Below are 25,033 nucleotides of genomic sequence, written 5' to 3' on the forward strand. Positions count from 1 at the left end.
GCCTCCAAGTTACCCAGATCGTCCTCAGCTGACTCACCCTTCTCTCTCTCTCTCTCCCTCTTTTTGCTCTCTCTTTCTGTCCTCAGTTGACATGAGTGTGGGGAATGTTTGCGTGCTTTGCTGCAGAGGCGGAGCATCTAGGTCCACTAATCATGCACCTGATTATACACCTGCCGTTGAGCTGATTGGGGCGTGACTTTAAGAGGGTGGTGTTTTTCCTCATTTGACACCAGCTTGTTACGTTGCATGCAGTAAACAAGCTCGGCTCCTGTAATACTCACATGCAATCTATTGTTTTTGCTCTACTTGTCTTCGTCTCCTCTGTCCACACGTCTGCTGCTTACGCCTTCATCCCTCCGAGGGACCGACTAAAAGAAAGACTTTTAATAAAACATCTTTTAACCTTACATTGTGCTCTGCATTTGTGTCGAGGGGTCCACAACACTGTGGCTGCAAAACAAGCCCAAATCGTCACCCCTCCACCACCATGCTTAACAGCTGGTATGACTTTGCCGTTGGATTATGCATTATAACCAGATTACCACTTTGATCTTGTATGTCCAAAGGAGATGGCTCCAGAAGTCTTGTTTTGCAAACTTAATCCATTCTGTTGGTACCCTTCAAAGAAGCCATGCTTGAATATCTCTGAGCATTGTGCAGCCTGCCCTTGGGGTGAATTTGCTGGAACTTCAGCTCCTGGGAAGATTTCAGCATTGTGTTATCACACAGCTAATCGGTCCAGGCCTGCAGAGGAGCTCACACTTGCTGATGATCATGTAATCAAGTGCTTTTGATTAGCGACACTTGACTGCTGCTACACTCTTAACTCCTTTGGAAGTAGGAAGGATGTACTTAGTGTTTCACCACACTGAATAGATTCGTGTGAAAACTTTCTTTTTTTAACATTACTGGAATTCCAGTTTGCTTTGTATTTTAATAAACATCTCAGTGGTTTGATTGTCTCATGATTTAATCATTATCTGTAATATAACATTTACTATATAAACTGATATATAAATAAAGTGGGATGTTAAATAAAGTAAAAGAAACATTACGGCATACTGAACTGACATAGAAGTTTTAAGCATGTTAAGAAGGCCTGGAAATTAAATGCACTTTTATTTTCTTAAAATGATGATTACACAACTTTAAAGGCACCAAATTGCTCTTTTGGACGTCAGCATGACATCTAAAAGAGCAGTAGTCTTTCTGTACTGTTAATAATCAATTTTATGCATAAAAGATTGGATAATGTATAAATTGCACTCTTCTGTCTAATTTCCCATGCACCCATTAGACTTGTTATAGTTTTATATTTTCTAATTAGTATTCATTTTTATTTTGTTTTGACTTTTTGTTTTAATTCAGTTTAGTCTCAGTGAGTTTCCAGAGTGAATATTATTGTTTCAGTTTAGTTTTTGTTGTTTGACATGTTTAATTTTAGTTTAGTCTCAGTTGTTTGTTTCAGTGTCAGTTTTAGGGTTTTTTGTTAAATTGTTACAATATTGTGTCCATTTGTCAAAGCCAGACTTAGGAGGAATTAATAAAGGTATTTCAGTAAAAAAAAAAAAAAAAAACTTGTTGAAAGCAGTTAATTCTTAGTTTGTTGTAGTATTGTAGATATCCAAAGTCTTTCAATGACTCACTTATTTTATTTAGTTTTAGTCAGTTTTTTTTAAAAGTGCATTTTAATTAGTTTTAATTCTTTTTCCAAAGTCTGGTTTTTGTTTTTGTTAACTAAAATGTTTTTTTTCCACATCTAGTTTTAGTTTGTAGTTTAGATTCAGTTAACTATAATAACCATGGCGACTACATGTATTTGAAGTGTCTATCTGACTGCTCATAAATGAACTGGACGTGAAGCAGAGACTCTCGTAAATAAACGCCACACTGCCTTCTAGTGGTTGCAGAAGGTGCTGCAGCTGATCTCATACATCCTCACCCTGAGTGAAACGCCTATTTATCTGCAGAACTGCCGTGTTCTTAACTGAGACTGACTTATGACTATGTTCACGCATGACTGCAAGCCTTGAATCCAAATCACAGAGATTTATTTGGATGCAAAAGCTGTATTATGCAAGGAAAAAAAGCAACATGAGAGGATGCATATTTACAAGGAACAATGCACTTTAGTAATCACACATTGGCATGGACAGTGTAAACAGAAATTTACTGTACATTAAAATTGAATGTACCGTTGGAAAGTAAGGTAAAAAAAAAAAAAAGGTTGGGGATGTGAATGAGGACACTGCTGTGCTTCCACAATAGGAAGATGTTTAAAGTCAGTGATGATATGTAAATCATCAGCCAAACTAGAACCAAAGTACAGTGACACACCTTCATCGGTGTCCTTAAAACACGAAAGCACTTAAGTCACTGCGTAGTGTGTTTTGGAACATTGGACATGCTTTATTTCAGAACTTTTCACAATTTATTTAAACATCTCACATATACAAAATAGGTACAATAGACTTTGTTGTGTCATTTTTTGAGAGAGAGGCCGCCTTAAAAAAACCATTCAGAACGAGATGAATTATGTGCTGTCAGAATGAACACTGGGTGTGGGATTGGAAGAGTGAAAAAGCCTGAAGGAAAAAAACAAACAAACAAAAATAAAATCTAGAAAAAAAGAAAACAAAAGAATAAAAACCCAAACAAGACATCAGGTTTAGACTCATTCCACCTGCTTAGAATGGAGGAATATCAGGGGAAGATTGCAAGACTCCTCAAAGGTCAATACAAAATAATACAGTTAAAAAAAAAAAAGTGGTTTGCTCCACAGCTGCATATTAGCACCATAGATCTCTGCTTCAAGTAACCGAGCACCTTCTGATATGGGACAAAGCTTGAAGCATTAGAAGTCATAACATCTCGGTTGTGGACCCAGGTTTTGGTAATAGTATTTTCTTTAGGTACAGGCATGAGGTAGTTTAAACCTTTTTTCATGGAAATTGTGGTTTTAAACCTCCTCTTTGGAAGATATACAAAGACCACAAAGTGATGCATACTTTCAGCGTTTTTATTACACTTCTTTTATTTTTTACAAAAGGATGACATGATGTCCCACAACAAGGTGTATTCCCGCGTCCCTTTGGGTTGCTGTATTTATTTTGCATTGCACCAACGCTCCGATCAGTCCGTTCAGTCCTCTCCGATAGTTGCCCATCGTAAGCAAGTGGATGCGCAGAGAGAAATCAGCATTCAGTATAAAAAAAAAAAACGAACACAGATAGAAGGGCAGAGATTTTGTTTTTTTTTTTCGTTCTTCCTCTCTTTTTTTTCCGGTGTTAATTTATCATGAGTCTATTTATTTGAAACAGACTGGGCCAATGTCCAAACCAAACTCCTGATCAGCTCCACCAATGTCCAAAGGTGCAATGTCGAGGATGGGGAGGCGAGATGGTTTATTTGTTCTGTACTCGATCACTGTCTTGCTCCACTCACCAGTGTGTGTCTGCAGGGGTAAATCGGAGAAAAAGAGAGGTTGAGTATCGGAGCAGAGGTTTACCAACACAAGTCACAAAGCTGCGAAGCAGGCTGAAACGTAACAGCAATGCTACTCACAGTGCAGCCGTCCTCTAGCACGGAGAAGGTGAAGCGGCTGTTGCCCTCAGCTCTCAGCTCCACATCGTTGGAGCCCTGGAGTACCACGGCCTTCTTCAGGCTGCCGCTCTCACCGTCCATGTAGGCAACGCTGTTCTTGCAGTGGTAGGTGATGTTCTGGCTGGCCTGGTTGGACAGCAGGCGCATGAAGGCCAGCTGGGTGGCCATGCTCTGGGGGCTGAGGGTCTCATCGTTGTAGGTGAACTGCAGGAAGGAAAGAACCAGTCAGTGTTTCCTGTAGAGGTTACGCTTGTTTTTATGTCATACGAAGCAAGTTGCATGCTCTCTCACCTCAGTGCCACCGTTGATGGTCTCACCGAACCAGACGTGCTTCTTGTTCTCGGTGCTTCTGTACCAGTTCTTCCGGGCGATGCTCTCAGGGTGGGCGTAGATGCAGGTCTCACGGGTGGTGAAGTCGCAGAAGACCTTGATGGCATCGTTGGTGCAGCCCTGGTTGGGGTCGATCCAGTAGAATCCTTCAGGAAAAGCAGAGAGTCGCATTAACGGGAGTAGGTCAGTTACATGCATGGCCTCTGTAAATGCTTCAGAACCTTAATAACAGTGGCACTTTGCTATTATTTTGAGGAGCTGAAGCCGAGCTTACCACTGCTCCAGTCAGGGTGGCTGAGCTTGATGTCACGGCAGGTGCGGGCAGGGTTCTTCCTGGATCCCTCAGGGGTGAGCAGGTTCTCGATCTGAGTGTTGAGAGACTTGATGGTGGCATCGACCTCATAGTCCTTGGCTCTCAGAGCAGGCTGGTCAGCTCTGTACTCATCATATCCTCCGGAGACATCGTATCCACCACCAGCAGGGCCAGGAGGTCCAGGCAGACCAGGAGGTCCGGGAGGACCCTAACATGGGTAAGACAATGGAGTGATGTGTAAAGAGCAGTTCTGTAATAGCACTAAACTGTCCAGTCTGCAAAATAAAAGTTGCAGTATTTAAGAATGTGATGAAGCTGTTGATATAAAGGCAAACTTACCACTGGTCCGCTGTATCCATTGGGTCCACGAGCACCAGGAGCACCCACAGTACCATGGGCACCAGGTCTTCCATCCTTACCAACAGGTCCATGGGGTCCAGCAGGTCCCTAAAGAAATCAAATCACAAAGTCAAGCATCTGTGTTTTTATTAATCTATAAATTAAGGGTGCTCTGTCAAAAATAGCAGGATTGTATGTGGCTGGGAGCTAGGAGCCACATACACTTATTTCTCACTAACGGTGAAACTTTTCAATAGGGCATGCACAGATGATCTTCGATGCATGTAGAAGAAAAAAAAAAAAAAAAAGCAAGCTGCTGGGATTCTACTCACTCTGGGTCCAGAAGGTCCATGAGCTCCAGCAGCACCAGTGTCACCAGGAGGTCCCTGTGGTAAAAGAAAACACATCACTCAGTGGATTTAGTGACAGCAAGTCTTTCCTCTCCGTGATTACATTGCCCTGCAAATGCTACTGGACTCTGTATCGATGCATTGTTTATGAGCATAATGGGGCTGAGTACTCATACAGTTCTTGTGCATTATGCTGCTGTGCAGCCACTCACAGAAGGTCCAGGCATTCCCTGGAGACCAGGATGTCCACGCAGACCCTTCATGCCTCTCTCTCCCTTGTCTCCAGCAACTCCCTTCTCACCACGAGGTCCAGCAGGTCCCTACATTGAACAAAGACACAGGCATAAACATATGCTGTGATCAGGAAACAGTTCTTGTGGTGCATTCCTTTTGTAATTCCATTTGCTTTGCTAGTGTATTATACTTACAGATGCACCTCTAGCTCCAGCAGGGCCAACAGCTCCAGAGGGACCTGATGGGCCCTAGGGACAGGAAAAAAAGTGAAACAAGCAGAAGATTGTAGATAAAAGTACCCTGTAAACAATTTTACTTATATTGGGAATTTAATGATTAGAATATTTACAGCCTCTCCACGGTTTCCAGGTCTGCCGGCAGCTCCAGTGGGTCCAGCAGGTCCAGGGGCACCAGCAAGACCCAAGGCGCCAGCGGATCCAGGCTCACCACGGTCTCCCTAAGCACGGTGGGTCACGGTGGAAGTTGGTTAAAACATAGTATATATGTGTGTGCTGTGCATGATAATGGCTTAAGGTACACGACAGGGCATTACCTTCAATCCAGCAGCACCAGGACGACCAGGAGGTCCATCGTTACCAGGGCTGCCCTAAGGATTGTAAAGAACAGAGAAGTTTATATAAAAGTTCCTATTTTAACAGGCTTACTATTTTAAAATGTTATGTGATTTTTTTAAAGCAAATATATCACAGAAAATACAGAACAAATAATTATATTATTTTAGCACTCTCTATAAATCATTCATAGATCGGTAGTAGGGGTTACAAGTCTTTACCTCACGTCCAGCCTCTCCCTGAGGTCCGGTCAGACCAGGCAGGCCAATGTTGCCAGGGGCTCCACGGGCTCCAGGGGGACCAGCGGGTCCAAGTCTACCAGGCTCTCCCTGGGATATGACACAGAGAAAATCAGTGGGTCAAATATAGTCAAGCAATAACATGGATGTTGTGTACGTTCAGACTTTTGGGGATGAGGGATCTTCCCATTATCAAAAGTGCATGTGGTCTTTCTGAGACATCCTCCAAAATGGAAATTATGGTCTGTCGTCTGGACTAGCACTGTTGTCCATGCATATTTAAAATTTGTTGTCCATGGTTTGAACTGACCAACACTTTCTGAATGATAATACACATTCAGTGGTTCATCAAACAGGTGATTTTTTTTTTTTGTGGTACAATCAGAACTAGTTTCTACTTACCACACCACCAGCAGCACCGGGTGCACCACGATCTCCTCTAGAACCAGGCAGACCAACGAATCCCTGAAGTCCAAGAGGACCAGAAGTTCCAGGAGCACCAGGAGAACCCTAAAATACATCATCAGTCACACATTAAAGAGCTGAGGATGCAGTTTTTAAGATCTATATATGCACATCAGAGGTATAAGCATGAGTATATTCATGAGCTATTTGTGGATGCCACTAAAGTGTCTCCAAAGTTTCAGTGCACCACAATTTCAAGAGGGCTATAACTTACAGGGGGGCCAGACTCTCCAGAGGGTCCCTTCTCTCCAGCAAGACCAGGTGGTCCAATTATTCCGGGCTCTCCAGAAGGACCAGAGGGACCAGGATCACCACGAGGACCACGAGGTCCATCCTTACCAGAGGGACCAGCGGGGCCAGGGGGTCCAACAATACCCTAAGAGGGGAAGAGAAGGAATTAGGGGTCATGTCAAGTCAGTTTGTATGTTTGAGGTTATTACTAAAAGGTAATTTATTAGTAAATGCAAAATCCATACTTACAGCAGGACCAGCAGCACCAACTCTGCCAGCAGCACCAGGGAAACCAGTCAGACCCTGACCAGAAACACACACAGTGGTTAAGCAGAGGTCATTCAAAATGTTTGTTGTGTCTATGTTTGTGTGTGCAGATGGGCCGAGAGTTAAGACATGATACGCATAGTTTTAGATCTGCACAAATACAAAATTCAATCAGGAGTTCTTCAAATCAATAAGATCCTTTGATGACATTTTTTGCTGGTTGTCTAGAAACCTTTCTGAACTGAGCAGAAACAAGATGGAAATATTTGTTGTTTGTCTAAAAATCAAAGATGGAAAATCCGTTAATATTTATCACCGCTTTTCCTCAAACACAGCGAGCAGGTTAAAACCCTGGGCATTATTTTGGACAGTTATCTCAGTTTTGATAGTCATGACTGCTTTCTGCCACCTAAATTGATCAAAAGTTCGAAAAATACTTCTCTCAAACTGACTTTGAGGATATGGTCCATGCATTCATATCAAACAGGTTAGACTAATACTAATACTGAAGTCACTTTATTGGTTTGCAGTTTAACATGAAATTACCTTTAAAATCATTCTATGAGTTCATAAAGCTCTTTGGTTTGGTCCTCCAACACATCTTTGACTTGTTTAGTGCCTATAACCCAGTCGTACCTCTCAGGTAATCTTTTAACTGGTCCCAGAATGAGTGCTGAGGTTGCTTTCAGTTAATGTGATGCTCTTTAAAAACAATGTGACCCCTGACCTGAGGTCAGTTACACCTGTGCCTACATTCAAAAGTGGACTAAAAACCTCTTACAGGCTTACACTTACACTGTATGAGTGTGTATGTCTTTGTACAATTTGTTTTATTGTTTTTATTTCCTTAAGTCATTCCAAAGATAAAAGGATTTCTGTGTTTTTATCTTTAATGTCAAGCAGATTGATTTTACATGTAGCGAAATGTGCTGTATAAATAAAATTGCCTTTGACGTTACCATTAAGATACATCTGAGTGATTTAGAGGAAACACTGGAAAATGAACAGATCAAAAGCTGACAAAGTCTGCTAAGTTAAAACAGTGATATCGTGCAGTTACGGGCATAAATTTACACAAATGCACACAATATTGACTCACTAGTACAAACTAGTTCCTATTTGTGCTTATATTAAAACATATAAACATTTTAAAAAGGGCAGTACAAGAAATAACTGATAAGTGTCTTAATCTCATGTTTTAATCTGGCCTTTTTTTAAGTTCCTAACAGCTTTGATTGGAACTCCTATTCACTGCATGCTATGGTTGCTTTTAAGCCCACAGAGTTAATGAGTGCATTCATGAGAGTGTCGTGTGTGGCTGGTAAAGCTGTGTATTTGTATGTTTGAATACTCACAGGAGGTCCATTGTCTCCACGAGCACCAGGAGGTCCACCAGGGCCAGCAGGACCCTAGATACCAGAAGAAGAAATCAAACTCTGTGTCATAACAAGACTGCTCACCTCTAATATCTAAACATAAACAGTATTTTGAAATAGCTGTTGATTTTATCCCACAGTGAAGACTCTCATAGACAGCCTGGTATTGCTAAATCAGTGAAATCATGTTAGATCTTTCTCAATTTGTTTAGCTTTGCTGGATGTGTGTTTGTGTGTGTGTATATGTCCAGTGAAAGTGGTACTTACAGCAGGTCCAGACTGTCCAGCAGGTCCAGCGAGGCCAGAGGGGCCAACTTCTCCCTTTGCTCCTGAAGGTCCACGCTCTCCTCTTGCTCCAGCTTGACCATCAGCACCCTGTAGCAAGCGTGGTTGTGGTATGTAAGTATTGGCTCATCTTTATCTATTGAACATGACACGGGGAATGGGGTACTGAATTTCAAAATGGGCTTACAGGGGGGCCAGCGAATCCAGGAGCTCCAGCGGGTCCAACCTCTCCACGCTCACCCTGTGGACAGCAAGCAGTGGGGTCAAAAAGACTGTTCAAACTAAAAGATGGAAGCTTGTGTTTTGCCAGGTTCTTCTATGAGATATTTAAATGCAAATGTAAGCTAGTGGAACAAGGAGTGATCAGCAGCTACTCACAGAGGGTCCACGAGGTCCAGCTGGGCCGGCAGGTCCGAAGGAACCACCCTCACCCTGGAGGAGAGAACAGGAAACATTTTATTGGCTTACAATTGTTCCATGCATCCACTGACTATTCACGCTCCATTATGCAGAAAGTCCAGATAGCTAATAGGAATATACTTCAATATGCAATATATTATAAGAATGCTCGAAATAGTCAGCATTTACTTCTTAAAGAATTTTGTTACTGTGCTCTTGGCTCTGTTGGTTGTGTTTATAGAACAATGTACACAAACACTCAGGAAAAATAATTAAAAAAAAAATACTTGAAAATTAATATATTTTGATTTAAATAAATATTTAAATGCCAGTAATAAATATGAATACTTGTTTTCTGCATTATTTTTAGGTTGACCACTGTCATCTTACATTTCATTGCAGATAACTCATTGCTGTTATTTTACATAATAGCCATTAGATGGCGGTGTTGAGGTTCTAGCTGTAGTCAACAGTGTTTCAGCTAATTAAAATTTCTGTTTTAGAGGGGTGGGACGTCCCACATAAAGGTACTGAGCAATAAAATTATGAAAGTGGTGTGAACGTCTACAAATGGCTTTTTATTTAAGGTAACCGGTCCTACAGTGGATCAGCTATGTTCAATACTTTTGCTGGCATTCATTTTTAAATACCATAAAAATTAGTTAAATATCAAAAAACCCCAATCAAACAAAGTTTGTTTGCATTATAGATCAAATCTAAAAACATCACATTTGGTGGTTTCTTTCTATTATTTATTTAATGTTAACTATTATATCAACGTACCTTATCACCGTTGGCTCCAGTGGGTCCTGGAGGTCCAGCAGGTCCGGGCAGACCCTAGATTAAGTGAGGAGAGCACACTGAGATCAGGGTTATGACTGACACACTCAAACTGAGGAAATAAATGTGTAAAGTTTTTACATTAAGCATCCTAACAAAGACAGGAGAGTTTTACTTACACGGGGACCATCTCTGCCAGGATTGCCATCAGGGCCTTTGTGTCCAGGCTCTCCCTTGGGAGAGGGGAAGAGGGTGTAAGACGCACAACAGCAAAGAAACAATACCCCCTCATTTACACCCATTTTATTTGCTGGTGGCAGATTTCTAGAACTTACCTTCTCTCCCTTGGGTCCAGGAGTACCAGCACCTCCACGCTCTCCGGGCATGCCACCAGCTCCCTGATGTCCAGGTGCACCAGCAACTCCAGCAGGACCAGGCTCTCCCTGGAAACAGAGAGGATAAACTTGGGTTCATATTTGAACAACATAAATATTGACGTTTTAAATTTTCCAGCTATATAAAGATTTTATTATCACATAACTCTTTCTTTTTAAAGTTTCTCAGAGCTATCCGTGCATAAACAGTGGGATTTTGATCAGTAAGCAGTGCTGGAAATTGCTGTGAAAGTGCATTTTAAAGACCATTCCCTGACAGGCCAGAGAACTTCCATGAACTGTCAGGTTTCATGACATATGTTCAGAAGTTCCATCAATTTCTGTAAGAAATTGAACTGTCTTACCTTGCCACCATCAGGTCCAGGGGCTCCAGCAGGTCCACGGGGTCCAATTGGTCCCTGAGGTCCAGCAGATCCAGCAGCACCAGGGTTACCACGCTCTCCCTGGAGAAACAGACATGTATGTTTTAATTTGTGTTCTCTATATTTGACTCGGAATATGTTTTTATAGTAATAGATTTAAAGGTTTGAAAAGCCTACAACATATTAAAGGGTCTTGATTCATTTGGTGCACATAGACCTGGACGCATATGCATATTTGACAGGCTTTGCTACTGTGTAAAAATCCTGTATTGCTGCATTTGTTTTGGAAAACAATGTCACAGACAGGTGATCTCACCTTGGCACCAGCATTTCCAGCAGCTCCTGGCTCTCCTGGGATACCCTACAGAGGCATTTTTGTTTGGTTAGACATGGACTTCACTTTCAATAATGCTGCTTTCACTACAGTTTTCCAAATACTTACTCTGTCTCCAGGCTTGCCAGCCTCACCAGCAGGTCCAGCGGGTCCAGGCAGACCCTGAAAATATCAAGACTCCACATCAGCTCCAATTGCATCAACAACTTTAGCAATCAGCTGAAATGGCTGTAAAATCATGCACCATTTTTCTATAATTAGAGAAAATTATGGATCCAAACCTGGAAGCCAGGAGAACCAGAAGGTCCCTGCTCTCCCTTCTCACCAGGTCCTCCCTGTAGAGAGAAAGAGAGACAAGTTATCAGAGTTGAAGACAAAGACGATGCAGTGGCTGTTATTCATCAATAATACTCATGCGCTGCACATAAGATCACTCACAGCAACTCCAGTAGCACCAGTGGCTCCATTGTTGCCATCAGGTCCAGGGGGTCCCTAGACACAAGGATAAAGAGAGTGATGCCTTTTAACTACTGAAGCCAATACCAAATGAAATTCAAGTTTTATATATTATAACATTTGTGACTTACTCTCAGTCCAGTGGGGCCAGTGGCTCCCCTCTCTCCAGGCTTGCCAGGCTCACCCTAAAACAAAAAGCAGTTAGTTAGTAAGTTAATAAGTACAGATTTAGGTTAACTTGAAAAACAAAGAAGGATATAGTTTCAGGTTTAATTCTTGAAAAAAAAAAGGCTTACAGAAGGTCCTTTGGGTCCAGGGAAACCAATGTTTCCGGACAGGCCTCTAGGTCCACTTGGGCCTGGAGGTCCACTGCGGCCATCTTGTCCAGAAGGACCCTGGAGCGACAAACAAAGATTGCAGCAGGAAATTATATTTAGTGTAAAAAATCAGTAGGAACAATAGATGAAATAAAATTGCGGTTTACTTACAGCAGGTCCCTCCTTTCCTGGGGGTCCAGAGCTTCCAGGGCTTCCTGGGAGACCCTGTGGAAAATAATAGCTGCCATGAATTTTCCATTAAAGTTTTCTTATGGCAATTTGCATTGAAAGTTAAGACTAAATATTATACAGATAACCTCAGCAACTCTTTATGTACTGGTACAGCTGACCAAAGCCTCACTTCACTTGCATCATGTCAAAGATGTAAACAATGAATGTCAGATGGGCACATTTGTGAGAGTGTGCAATAATATGAATTATGTAGCTATAAATACCACCCGATCCAAATGTAAGACAGTAAAGTCTGTATCTATTGATACCATGATTATTCTAAGCTAACCTGCAACTTGATTAGGCAGGCAGGCGTGATACTCTGAGTCTACACATTATGAGGTTTATATAATCTTGTAAGGTGAAGCCATGTGTTCTTTTTTTTCTTTTAATCATGGAAGTTTGTAACTACATTCTCAGTGAATATCCAGGGTTTTCATGTAAATGTAACACTTAATATTTTCTTGCAAAATTAAGACTTGAAATGAAGACTTTCATTTTAGAAATTCAGAGTTTTTCCCATCTCCATATTAGCTCCATATTTTTTTAAAACTGCAACTGCCAAATATGCACTTGCACTTTGAGGTGTCTCTGTAACTTACTGAAACTGCGAATTATAACCATTCAAGAACAGGATTTAGTAAAAAGCTCACCCTGAGACCAGCTGCGCCAGGCTCACCAGCACGGCCAGCATCTCCAGGGGGTCCACGAGGTCCAGCAGCACCAGTAGCACCACGGGCACCAGGCATACCCTATGAAAAGGGCAGATGAGACAAATTATGACACTAAAACTTGCCTGTATTTCAAGCAAAAGAGGTTTTTTTTTTTATCATTGAATACTTACAACAGGGCCAGTTCTTCCCTCAGCACCAGGCATGCCACGGCTGCCAGGAGCACCCTAAAGGAGACAAATGAGAATTAATGGCTGATCCCAGTAAAATGTCTCCGGCTGTAGTACATTTATGGCTCAAACTATTAAAGATGGTGGGCTGGGACTCACTCTAGCTCCACGGGCACCAGCAAGCCCAGTAGCACCGATCTCACCAGTGGGTCCTCTCTTGCCCTCCTCACCCTGAGGTCCAGGGGGTCCCTGAGGTCCAGAGTTACCCTGAGGGAAACAACATAGCAAAACGGTCATTAAATGTGCAACAGAGAGGTTTTCAGATTTATTTGGGTCAAATTCTAAGTGATGATAAGGACATAAACTTACAGGTTCTCCTTTGGGACCAGAATCTCCCTTCACACCCTGAATACCAGGATCTCCCTAATATAGACACACATAAACAGACACAGTTAATCAAAATAGCAATCATCTGTGAACAATTAGTTAAGGACAGAGAATGTTTCCAGGTGGCTATTTTGTTTCTTGTGTACTCACAGCCAGGCCTCTAGGTCCAGCAGCACCCTGAGGTCCCTGTGGTCCAGGTCCTCCTCTTGGTCCAGGGAAGCCAGGAGCTCCGGCAACACCAGGGGTGCCCTAAACAACAGGTATGGTCAACAGGTCAGCATAGCATCCAATTATATCAAACCATATCAAAATAAAGATAGCTTGGTGTGACCCTGGAAATTTGTATGCACTTTGGTTCAAGTCAGATACTTACAGCAGCTCCCTTAGCTCCATTCAGGCCATTAGCACCAGGGTTACCCTGGAGAGAAAGAACAAGAAAACAAAGTCAAGTCATTTTATTTAAAGAAAACACATTTTCAACTGATCATGTTAACATGACACCAATCTTCCCTAAAATCAAGACTAAATTATAGGACTCAGAGTCAACTAAAAGACTAATAACAGAAACAGTGGTTACACGTGGCTGGAGAGTGGCCTTGATGGAAACAACCTTGTATACTTACAGAGGGACCAACGGGGCCAACAGCACCATTGGGTCCGGGCTCGCCTCTTGATCCCTGAGGTCCAGATGGGCCAGTAGCTCCCACGGGTCCGGTCTCTCCCTGTCAGCAGCACAAATACATCCACAATCAAACAGTGTGCCGATATTACCTAGTGGTTGTTGGTTTTATAGTTAAAGCAGCTTAAGCAGCATTAAGTATTTGTTTTGGTTTGCAGTACTAACAGTCAAAATGAGTGTTTAAATGAAAAACATTAATAGTTCAGGGCTTATTGTTGATTCCCCTGGGGGATACTATATAAGAATATGTGATTGGGCAGGAGCTTGCAGGCACTGGTTGTACTTGTCCTGTACAGCAATAAAAACTGCCTTTTTTCACCCTATTCGTGAACCTCTCTGAGAGGCAACAGGAAGTGGCATCACACTAACCTTGGGGCCGGGGCCACCGGGAAATCCTGGGGGTCCAGCAGCACCAAGAGGTCCCTGAATAAAGGAAAAGCAGGAACACATAATAAAGTCCAAAGTTTAAGAATGAACCTTTTCTGACTTGGCAGGATGGCACATTACAGTATTCATCGTGATTTATATATGAAGACAGCCTGAAGTCCAATCAGGAAAAAGCATCTCAGTGGTATCGTCTCACTCTAACACTGATAAAGGGGTTGTAAGTGTGTGTACTCACAGCAGGGCCAGTAGGTCCAGCATTGCCATCAGCACCACGAGCACCAGCAGGGCCAGCAGGGCCGGGGCGGCCTCTCTCACCAGGAAGACCACGAGCTCCCTGAAGGCAAGACAGTTACCTACAATTATCACCTGTACAGGTTTTTATACCACAACATCATTATCAACCCATGAACATGATGCTGACTGATGCAAACAGTCACAAACATCCAAGTCAGATGCTTTTACTAAAATTTTTGTGCATGAATAGTGAATCTCAAACTTACAGCCAGTCCAGGGCTTCCGGCAGCTCCATGAGCACCAGGCTCGCCCTATGGGAGGGAAAATGGTACAATGAGGAATGTGGATGTCTAAACATTTTCAAATTTATCACTAATAATTAACTGGGAACTATTAAGAATTACAGTTTTTATTTTTTGATACATTCATAGAGCAGCTAGTTGTTGCCTTACCTTGGGGCCAGCAGCACCGGGCTCTCCCTTGCGTCCATCCAGGCCAGTGTAACCCTGAAACACAGGAGCACAGTGATGAAGGCAGGTGACGATATGAGAAATGTGATATAAATATAAATAAATATAATCATTTAGGTCAACATGTGAGAAGGAAAACAGATTCAAATTGTAGTGCACTGCTCCAGAGATAAAACAGAACAAGGAAAAGAGCCCAACAGGGGTTATATTATAGGAGACATTAAAAAACATCTGAAAAAAGCTATTTATAAAATCAAACATGGGTTATAGAAAGCTTTGCATCTGTCTCCATCCATCATAGGAAGGAAATGTTCAATACCTAACACCTTTCCGTGAAGCACTTTTGCAATCCAGTTATGTTAACAGGCTAAAAACTTCAACGCATCCATTAGGAATTCAGGAGGTTAGGTCCATAATCACTCCCTGTGGAGCTAATTACGATGCTCTATAAAACTTAAGTCCAATTTCTAAGGAGCACAGGTGTGTCTCCACCTCCACCTTCTTCTTTTTAGCACTTTGTTTGAGCTCTCAGGTGTCCACAAAGGATCGGGTAAAGTTAAAGCAGAGGGGAAAAAAAATCAGCACTCACTCTGTGTCCCTTCATTCCTGGAAGTCCAGGGGTTCCAGGGAATCCACGAGCACCCTGCAAATCAAACACAAAGAAGATATTAAGTACTTCACATCTGCAAATCCATCTCTTGCTTATATCTATTTGTGGTTATCGTGGTGCAAATCTCTTACCTGAGGGCCGGGGGCACCTCTGTCTCCGGGCTTGCCAGGTCTGCCATTGTTACCCTGTGAATCAATGAAATAGACTTTAGGCCACAACAAAAAACTCCCGCAGCCACTCGCAAAATATTCCCAAAAAAGTGGCAACAAAAATGATTTTGCATTTTGAACAGTAGTTACACTAATGTGTACGTACATCTTCTCCAGCTTTGCCAGGAGGTCCAGGAGGGCCACGAGGACCAACAGCGCCCTGGGAAAGAAAACCAGAGGATTAAGATCTCCAGGATGAACTTTTAAGTTGACACTGAAAGAAGTGTAAATGTTTAGGAGGGTGATCTTACGGCCTGTCCGGGCTCTCCAGGCTCACCAGCGTGTCCTGTGTGTCCCTGAGGTCCCTGTTGAATGAGAGGAGATGTAGCATTTAGTCATAAATATCTTGAAAAAGACAGTTATATAAGTTTAATTTTCACACATATTTATACTTACAGAGGCTCCAGGAGGTCCGGGAGGGCCTCTTGGTCCCATCAAACCCTGAAAAGAAGAAAAAAAGTAAACAATCAATCGTCAGCTCTCAGTTAGATTGTCATTAAAACATTTTGTGGTGACTGAAATCAAAATTTAAACACGTGAAATACATGAAACTTTCCATGCACTGTAGTCATTCCAAATTATATATGTAAAAATATTAGTTTTTGTGACATATGGGCTAGTGTTGTTGTGCGGCAATGAAGAGAGAGGCCCTCACCATGGGTCCAGGGCCGGGATCAGGGGCTTTTACACCATCGTACTGAGCAGCAAAGTTCTGTCGAACAGAAGAAAGCACAGATTAATACTTATGTATGCATAATAAACACTTTTATAGCAAAAGGGCATTAAAGTAATTCAGATTTCCAACATTGTAGTTCCTGTAGTTCAAACTTGAAGAGTTTCTTAAAACACTAAAGTTACCACCGAGCAGCTTTATGGATTAAACACAGACAAAATGAGCAAAATGAGTGGTAACCAGGCATGTGGTATCTCTTTTTTTAAAAGGCCTTGAGGCAAAACGGGTAAACGACAAAAAGGTCAAAGGTTACAGGGTTAATTAATGAGACAGAGAGGGGCAACCAGAGGTCAAAAAAATAAAATAAGCTATACGCTTTTTACGGCGGGTTTCATATTTGTTTCATGCAAACGGCTTGTCATTGTTTTCCTCAAAGATGCTTTATCAGCATTATTTAGAGCACATTTCCAGTAAACACCATCTATGCAGGCTGTTTATTCTCTACTTACTCCTCCAAGTCCAGGGGGACCAGGGGGGCCAGCGGGGCCAGGAGGTCCGGGTAAACCATCTTTTCCATTTGGGCCGGGAGGACCCTGTAAAATAGAGATGACATGAGTTGGTAAACACTGTTATTATTGAACCATGAGCTGCTGAGATTTAAGGAGGCGACGCTTGTCTGTTTTTATCTCGCAAGCTCTTATTTTGAAAAAATGAAAGTGCATTAAATTGTAAAAATAAATCAGTGGATAAGTCTGCCACACTGTCGTATCAAAGATGTCAGAGGCATTCTCATATGTGACAATTAAGAAAAAATAGTGCCATCGGAGATGTAAACAAAGGGGTGTGGCCTGCCAAGGTTAACAGGTCAGGTGACGTGGACAAGATGGTTCATGAGTGTTAATGATCAAATATTTCAGTGGCATGTTAGCATGTTTATGACAGACAGAGGAGTTTTGCATCTGCTTACCCTGTCACCTCGAGGTCCTTTTGGGCCCTGCGGGACAAAAATCATTCAGTCAGACCAAAAACACGGAGCAGATAGCCTCAGTTTGTTACTTCAGCAGCTTTTCAGCTCACACCTATCCCGACACTAAAAAAGACCACTACTTCCGATCTGAAAACCACATGCATGCAACCCGGACTTAAACTGTAAATCAAAACAATCTGGGATTTCTTGTATCCTCAGAGGATTAGCAAGTCAAGACAAAATAAGGGGAAAAAAAGAAAATAGAAAAACTGAGTGATCAGACCAGTCGTCATGAGGGTGGCGTTTGACCTTTCCTAATATAAGCTATGCTTCATGCATCTTAGACACAATCCAAACATGCTAGAGGTCCAACATTATGCATTATTGCCTCGATTAAGATAAATAGAAGATATTTTCAGTCTTTTCAGGGTTCCACGCAACAATTTAATGAGCTGGCAATCCCACTCATTCAGATTATCGCCTTCTGTTCTTGTGTGTGACTGTAATGAGGACTGGCCATTGTTCTAAACTAATGCAGACGTGCTGTCACAGCGACATGTGAATCATACTCGTGCAGATAAACTAATGTGAGAACCCAGGAGGACAATGTGCATGTGGTCAACATGCGCACATCAGAGATGCTGAGAGGCAACAAGATGAAACATCCAAAACCAGACTGGACAATCACTCAGGGGTATGAGCATGTTAGTCCATGGAACAGCTATCATGTTACCACAACCACACCATGCACAGTGTGCCTGGACATGGTGAAGCTGTAAACACTAAATGTAGTGGGTGCTTAGTTTCAGGCAATCTCAGCTATGAGCAGAAGAATTTAAACAAATGTGATCCAGATACTGTTTTTTCATCAGGGCTGTCTCAGCTGTATTTAAAAAATTTAAATGTCTGTCTATAAAGACGAGAGGCTTGATTAACTGGTCTGAGACCAGGTTGTGATTCCAAATTCAATCTTAAATCAGGAGCAGAGGGAGACTCCAAACGGAGCCAAAGCCAGCTGTTATAGGGGCAAACCTCCCTCTCTGGCTCCTCACTGCTGTCCTCAGAAAAGGTCCTTTGTACCAGGCCCCGTGGGTGCCTCAGCCCTGTGGTTTTAGCTTTCATTGACACAAACTTAAGCCAATAGGACCCTCACCTATTCATGGACAGGAAGGGAGAAAACTGCAAGAAATAACTCAGCTCAGGGTCTGAAATTCCTAACGGCACTCGTCTGCCATAGTTGAGACTGCTCGAATGGTCAAAAGACGACCGAGACCTTCATTCACGGGCTGTTTCAGAGATTGTGGAAGAAAAACGGGAAAAACTTCAAGGTAAATTTTTTTTTTATGGTAGCATGCACGTGTACTAACCGCAACTGTGGCATTGTAGAGATGAGGATGAGGAGGGAGAGGCAGAAGAGGGGGGCAGGGAGAGAAAAAAGGGAATACTCCGTTAGAACATAATAATCATTTTAGGACAAAACCTGAAAAAGAAACAAAGCAGTTCATCTTCTACTTAATGCTTCATGGTTGAATCTGCCTAAGATCTTCATATTAAAACGCTGAGTGTGTTATTTCAGGTTTAAAAAATTCTGGAGACTGCGTTCAAGTCAGTACATTCAAAACTAGAAAAAGTGACTTTTCAAACTGTGTTTTTCTTCTTCTTTCACTGTGTCACACAGTCGGTGGCTTTTTACACTGCGCTTATCGTGTGTGTCTGTAAATGCTGAGCAGGCCTAAAATAAGCATCCTTCCTGCATGTTTTACTCGCTGCATAACATGTCTCAGCCTCTCTTAAAAGTGTAGCTGAGGGCCATGCCTGCACAGTTTGTGAATCGCACCAAACTTCGTCAAACTGTCGGTAATGAATGTGAATGTCATTGTTGGAGCATTCCACATGTTCACGCTCCAGCTGCGAGCAGGCCTGGACAGGTCGCTTATGCCCTAGGGAAAGGAATAGTTGGCCTGCTACAACAAAGAACACAAGACCTACATGACTTGTGATAAGAATGTATTAATTACTCCTGTCTTACTGCTTTTGCTGCAAAAATATTATAACGTGTGATTTTTCTCTGCTTTTTAAAAAGGGCTGTTTAAAAACTGGTGACTTCAGTCTTTAATGGTGGCTTATGTTTTGCGTCTCTGTTCTGCACTGTGTTGCAGCTGCTCTCCACGACTCTGGACCAGCTGGTCACGGTTAGAGGTTGGCACAGCTGGGACCTCCCCGTGAACTCTAACACGTTATGTCCTATCTGGACCACGAGGTGGCGCACTTGGCAGTTGAAAATGGATGTGAGACCATTTATTTGCCCATTTCGTGTAATATAATAATGCCAAATTTGCCATGATGTGTTACCTGTGAACGCATCTTTTAGTCTATAAAATCGCTGTATGTTCTAATGTATCCTGAACTACACAGCCATTAACTGCGTGGCTGCTCAAAAAGTACTTTAAGAATCTAAAGAAACTTTTTGAGTTTCTCTTAATTATAAGAGAAAACGTGTTATCGTTTAGTGTCATTTCTGCTTTAGTTTTATAAATGGGGGTTGGAGATAACGCAGATGGTGGCGAGTAGATGTTTGCACCCATGACCACCAGGGGGAGACATTAGAGTTTCCTATAATAAAGCTCATTCCCTGGACGTCTGGATGGAACAATGTGTACAACGCCCCACCAAAAGTTTTTCATCCTATTCCTGAAAGAAAATCTACATTTTGACTCATTTCATTAACTTCACATGCATTACAACTAAAAAACCATCTAGACTGACTACTTAAACGTCTCTTTGAAAGGAACAAAACTTTTCTCTCTCTCTCTTTTTCCCTTTACGGAAACTAATCAAATCAAGATAACTGGGTCCTTGGAAAAAGTGAAGAATCCTCTGCATGAGCTCAATCCGTTGAGTTTTATTCAGCAGGGCTTAAAGCTGTCTTCGGCTTGACCTCGATGTAAGTCCCAAACAAAAGCCAAGATCCTCAAGAAAAAAAAATATCCATCACAGAAGAAAAAAAGAGCAGATATTCAAACTTACATTGACATGATGCTAGGTATGAAGTTACTGCAAGCAGCAACAGAATCCGGGTATCCACAAAGCTGAGCATGTCTAAGCAGACATGCAGACTCCTTGTGCTGCTGAGCCCCTGTTTTTAAACCACCTTCAGGCAGACATACAGTTGTGGTGACACGAGTAACTCCAAACTTAGCAGAAACCTGCTGCCGTGATGCTAGAATAATAAAGTCCCATCAGGCTTATTTATACGACAGGAGGGTCCCTGGTCTGCGTGTCAAAAGTCAGCCCACCGGCCAATGAGAGAAGAGAAACCCAATCTAACTTCCATCCCTCCGCAGCTCAGACTTAGTCATGTGGTGCTGCATCTCCCTGCCTCCTCTCCACCAGAACCCGTTTGGCAACGCTTTGGCGATGATGACGAGTGCAACGTTTTAATTAGATCCATTCTTTTTGAGGACGTGGACAGCGTCGAGGTTTAAAAGGGAGATGAAGGCCTAGTTTTTTCCTCTTTTTTTACGGGCTGCAGGGAATCCGCGCTGTCTCTGCGCTAAGAGGTGCGGGCGCAGGAGATTCAACTTGAGATTTTCGTGCGTAAATTATGGGCACATTTCAGGGGCGCGTTGGCGGGCATCATTTGGCACCAACTAGATCAGAGTCCTTCGTTTCTGCGCTGCATTCTACAGAAACAAATTTAACTTACAGAGAGAGGGTTTCCTGTTATCTTTTCATGTTGGAGTTTAATTGGACTTTTATTTGCCTCTTTATACTCACCGATTTATCGAGAAATAGTTGTATGATACCTTCATTTTACATTGTTTTCACTTTTCCTTTTTTTTCTTGTGTTGTTTCCATCTACCAAGCTGTCACACTGCCCCAAAAAGAAAAAGTTTGCGTCATGATTCATTTTTCACACCCACCAAGCATTTCAACTTTCAAATTTCCATTGCTTTTCAAAGTAAAACTGTCAAAAAAATCTCTTTACTTCTCAGAGTTTTGTGGCTCATAATAAACCAAAAGCACTCAAGCATTCACTCAGCGAAAGCCTGTCAGTGGCAGGCTTCACATATAATGCAAACACACTATTCTGCAGCTTCAGGCTGACAAAAGACAGGTGTGAGGAGGAGGAGAACTCTAGTTTCACCCCCTCTTTCCCCTTCTCCCTCTCTGAGCAGCTCTTACCTGCCCACATGACCAGACATGTCATTTACTCTACTGCCACTCCAGCAACACTCAGCGTGGCCCTCACACTGCCTCATGCCACACATTTGCTGTCCATTTGATTAAGCAAAGTGCACAACACTTTATCTTATGGCCAAAAGCAATCATGAAATCCAGGTTTAAACATTAGAAGTTTACAATTCACAGACCAGTGGGGGGAGGGGAGAATGTTTTATCTTTGTTGTGTTAGACATTATTAGATATGAGCTTTATGATAGACTTTTATACCTGTACTCTACTCCACTCTCTCTGTCTGTGCATTAAAATGCTTGTTTGGTCATTCAGTGCGAGCACTACAATGCAAAGAAGGCACCAGGTTACATCCTGGTACAGTTCTGTTAGAGTGCACTCCTCTAGCCTCTTCCTTTCCTCTTCTCCGGCGTGTTATCCGTATTCCCCTTGTGCAGCAGATTTGTGTGTTTTTTTTTAAAGTAACTGTTGGACACTCCCGACAACCTCACCTTAACTCTTTATTTATTTAATGTACACTGCAGAGATAGAAAGACAGCAAAGAAGAAGGAGAGGTGGGGCAGTAGAGAGACAGAGGGAGAAAGAGAGATCAAATATGTTTTAAAGATGGCAGGGCTCCCACTCACTGCAGAGTTACGTTCTCATGTTTGCTGAGGATCCCAAGTAGCTGGAGAGGAGCAGACAGTCTGCGTAGGAAATTAAAGATGGCTCCCAAGCTCCACATCATCAGCCTTTTTTCTCTCTGTACAGCCATGCTCCAAGAGAAACAGCTGATCATATTTGCAGGCCACTCCTGCAAATATATGCATTTTATTTGCTTTCAAAATATGAATCATTTTTTTGGAAACATTTATTTGAAGATTATAAAAATGAAAGAAAAAGAAAATCTCTGTGAGGGTCACGGGCAGGGCAGCATGTAAATTATGCAGTGGTAACTAGCTGAGAGAACACTTTTCAAGTGAAATAAAGCTTATTAGAGCTGGGATCAAATCATGGCTCATAGTAGCGTCAGTGTAGCTGTTCTTCATGTTAACACTAACTATCTGCAAATCTTTATACTGGCATCTGTAGGAGGACACCTGCAGTTGAAGAAGTTCATCATTTCTAGAAAGGACCTATTTATGTTGTGCTAACCTTAACCTGAACAGTGACACGAGTCTTCACTCAGATATATTTGTTTTTTCCCGGGGAACTGAGAAATCTGTTTAGTTATTCACATCATTACAGTCTCCCTGTTTAACCTTTAATCAAAGTCAAAAGTGTGAAAAGTGAGAACGTGACAAAGTTTATTCCTTTATTCATGAAAAAAATGCCTTTGTGGCAAAATTTGAGCGTGAATTGAACTGAAGCCCAATTTGATTTATTCCTCTTGGAGATGTGTAAAAAAAGAAAAAATCTTCAGCCATTTTGAATCTTCTGCTCCTCTTCTGTCTCCCACAGTGCTGCCAGTCGGGCCTGCAGACAGACTCCTCCAGCTGTGCCTCACTCTGATTGGCTGTTTCAGCAGTTTCCTCACTGCGTTTGGTCATTGTGTGTCATATTTCACTCCTGATGTAAGTGTAAGTACATTTTGTCGTGTCAGGGTTGGCTGTCTACCTGTCAGCCAGCGGATAAGGAAAACTGCACAAGATCAATGAGATTAGCACAAAGATTTGCTATCTCGTGCATCAAGATTGAACTATTGCATTCCTGATTGCAGAATACCAGATTACAGAGACCACCTGATAACACTTGGAGACGAAAAATGAAAGATATTCATGTACACCTTAGAAAAGTTTTGAGCAGGATGGTTGTTATATAAAAATACCCCACACTAAATCTGAGAGTAATTTCAGCATTAGTCTACAAAACAGAAACACCATGACAATAGATCAGAGTCAAAGGACGGGATTTTTATTAAATTTGGCAACAACAAGACTTTACAGGAGCGATGTGTAGCGCCACAGAAATAAAATATTAACACAGGAACCTGTGCAGAAACTCATGCTAATGCTTGACTGCTGCGAAAGGACGTTTCTTATACAATTACAATGAAATCTAGCGATTGTGCACGCCACAACACATGATTCATGGGGACATGATCAAACAGGGATCTTCCGGATCTAAAGAGAAATCTAAAACTTTTGTGGGTGGCTCTAGAGGAGAGGTCTAGCATTATCAGAAGGTTGTTGGTTTGCTCCAGTCTGCGTGTCAAAGTACTCAAGATACTGAATCCCAAGCTGCTCTCTGATGGACGGAGAGAAGGCGAGGTGTGAATGTTAGGTAAAAAGCACTTAGGTAGAACAAAACCAAGAATATGGCTAATGCTATTAAAGACTATTACTAGCAAACCAGCACCAGCGTTAAACTGGCTAACAGCAAACAAAGCTTCATAATATATTTATTATATTTTATAAATGAATGAAGAAAACACTTGAAATGTTTACCATTTGTTCCAGAAGAGAGTTTTATATAAACAAAAGCATTTTTAAAAAAGGAAGAAATCTTTTACCCACATTGCAAAGCTATGACTTCACAACAACATCACTGGTCAGCTGAGATGTTGATCCTGGACTAACATTATTAAGATAATGCAGTAAGAACACCAACACGGGGCTATGAGATCGTGTCACACGCACAGTCAGTTCGAATTCTCAGCTAACTGCATGTGTTTGGACTGCAGGAAGAACCCGGAGCAAAGTCCACGCAGAGATGCGCCGTCCAGGATTCAAACGTGGGACCGACTTGCTGTGAGGAGACAGGGGTAACCACTGCACTACCATGCCACCCTATTCTGTGAAATGAAAAGACTGTCATTGGCATGTTGCCCACACACTCAGACACCAGCAGGAACCTGTGGAGGAAGTTTAGCAATGGTGCAGAGAAAAAGAGAGAGTCGGTAATTAAAGAGGAGTGGCAGACACACATGCAGAAATGCACACACACACACACACGGACACACACACACTTCTTTAACTCACTGAAGCAGAGGGAGACAGACCGAGTCATCCCTGTGAGGAAAGATGCAAATAACGTTTCAGATTAAGGGAAACAGAGAGTGATGGTAAACACTGTCCTCTGTGATAGAAATACACAGCGATATCAGCACTAATTAAGCAGGACATTGCGTACACACACACACACATGCAAACATGCACACACACACGTGCACACCAGCAGACATGCAGGGGCGGCTGAGGTTTTTAAATTACAGCGTATATTCCTGGCACTTCTTTTTCGTTTTCTGCACACAAGAGCATTGAAGGAAAAACTTAACTGAACTTGAACTAAAAGCTCTAGGTCAACAGAGAATTTTGATTTTTAATGGGATGATATAATTGGAATAAGTAAAGCATTAGCTTCCTTATATCCTGACACCTCCGATCATCCACTGCTAAATTTCTTCTTCACTAGGCTGTTTTTGTAAGTTTTACTATGAGAAGAGTGAAAGAGGGTCAGCCCAAATATGATTTAACACCAGCAGCGGTTCAGTGAATTAATATTGTGTATATTTTCTGTCTCTGT

General features: G+C 42.1%; 1 protein-coding gene across 1 annotated transcript; it reads right to left on the reverse strand.

Annotated features, from left to right (window-relative positions):
* Positions 1–2,384: 2,384 nt before the first annotated feature.
* Positions 2,385–20,567, reverse strand: col1a2 (collagen, type I, alpha 2). The gene is made up of 50 exons (XM_031738795.2): positions 20,363–20,567; positions 18,703–18,707; positions 17,336–17,362; positions 16,878–16,961; positions 16,351–16,407; positions 16,092–16,136; positions 15,947–16,000; positions 15,802–15,855; positions 15,618–15,671; positions 15,466–15,519; positions 14,859–14,912; positions 14,673–14,717; positions 14,408–14,506; positions 14,155–14,208; positions 13,730–13,828; positions 13,480–13,524; positions 13,257–13,355; positions 13,089–13,142; positions 12,879–12,986; positions 12,723–12,776; positions 12,532–12,630; positions 11,819–11,872; positions 11,627–11,725; positions 11,462–11,515; positions 11,313–11,366; positions 11,156–11,209; positions 10,983–11,036; positions 10,857–10,901; positions 10,523–10,621; positions 10,119–10,226; positions 9,963–10,016; positions 9,787–9,840; positions 8,983–9,036; positions 8,792–8,845; positions 8,587–8,694; positions 8,299–8,352; positions 6,926–6,979; positions 6,660–6,821; positions 6,383–6,490; positions 5,963–6,070; positions 5,723–5,776; positions 5,519–5,626; positions 5,364–5,417; positions 5,148–5,255; positions 4,918–4,971; positions 4,586–4,693; positions 4,208–4,454; positions 3,895–4,079; positions 3,565–3,807; positions 2,385–3,454 (listed from the first exon to the last, which is right to left on the reverse strand). Exons 1-50 carry the CDS (start codon positions 20,430–20,432, stop codon positions 3,308–3,310), a joined length of 4,053 nt encoding a protein of 1,350 aa, XP_031594655.2. The 5' UTR covers positions 20,433–20,567; the 3' UTR covers positions 2,385–3,307.
* Positions 20,568–25,033: the final 4,466 nt, after the last annotated feature.

The sequence above is a fragment of the Oreochromis aureus genome, linkage group 22 (genome assembly GCF_013358895.1).
Source record: "Oreochromis aureus strain Israel breed Guangdong linkage group 22, ZZ_aureus, whole genome shotgun sequence".
Classification (NCBI taxonomy): Eukaryota; Metazoa; Chordata; class Actinopteri; order Cichliformes; family Cichlidae; genus Oreochromis; species Oreochromis aureus.

Excerpts from the sequence above, each read along its gene's own strand:
- col1a2 (XM_031738795.2), bottom strand. The coding sequence starts at position 20,432 with ATGCTCAGCTTTGTGGATACCCGGATTCTGTTGCTGCTTGCAGTAACT. Across the intron at positions 10,227-10,522 it reads CTGGACCTGATGGTGGCAAG|GGAGAGCCTGGTCCTGCTGG; the intron begins GTAAGACAGTTC and ends CTCTGTTTCCAG. Across the intron at positions 6,491-6,659 it reads CTGGAGAGTCTGGCCCCCCT|GGTTCTCCTGGTGCTCCTGG; the intron begins GTAAGTTATAGC and ends GATGTATTTTAG.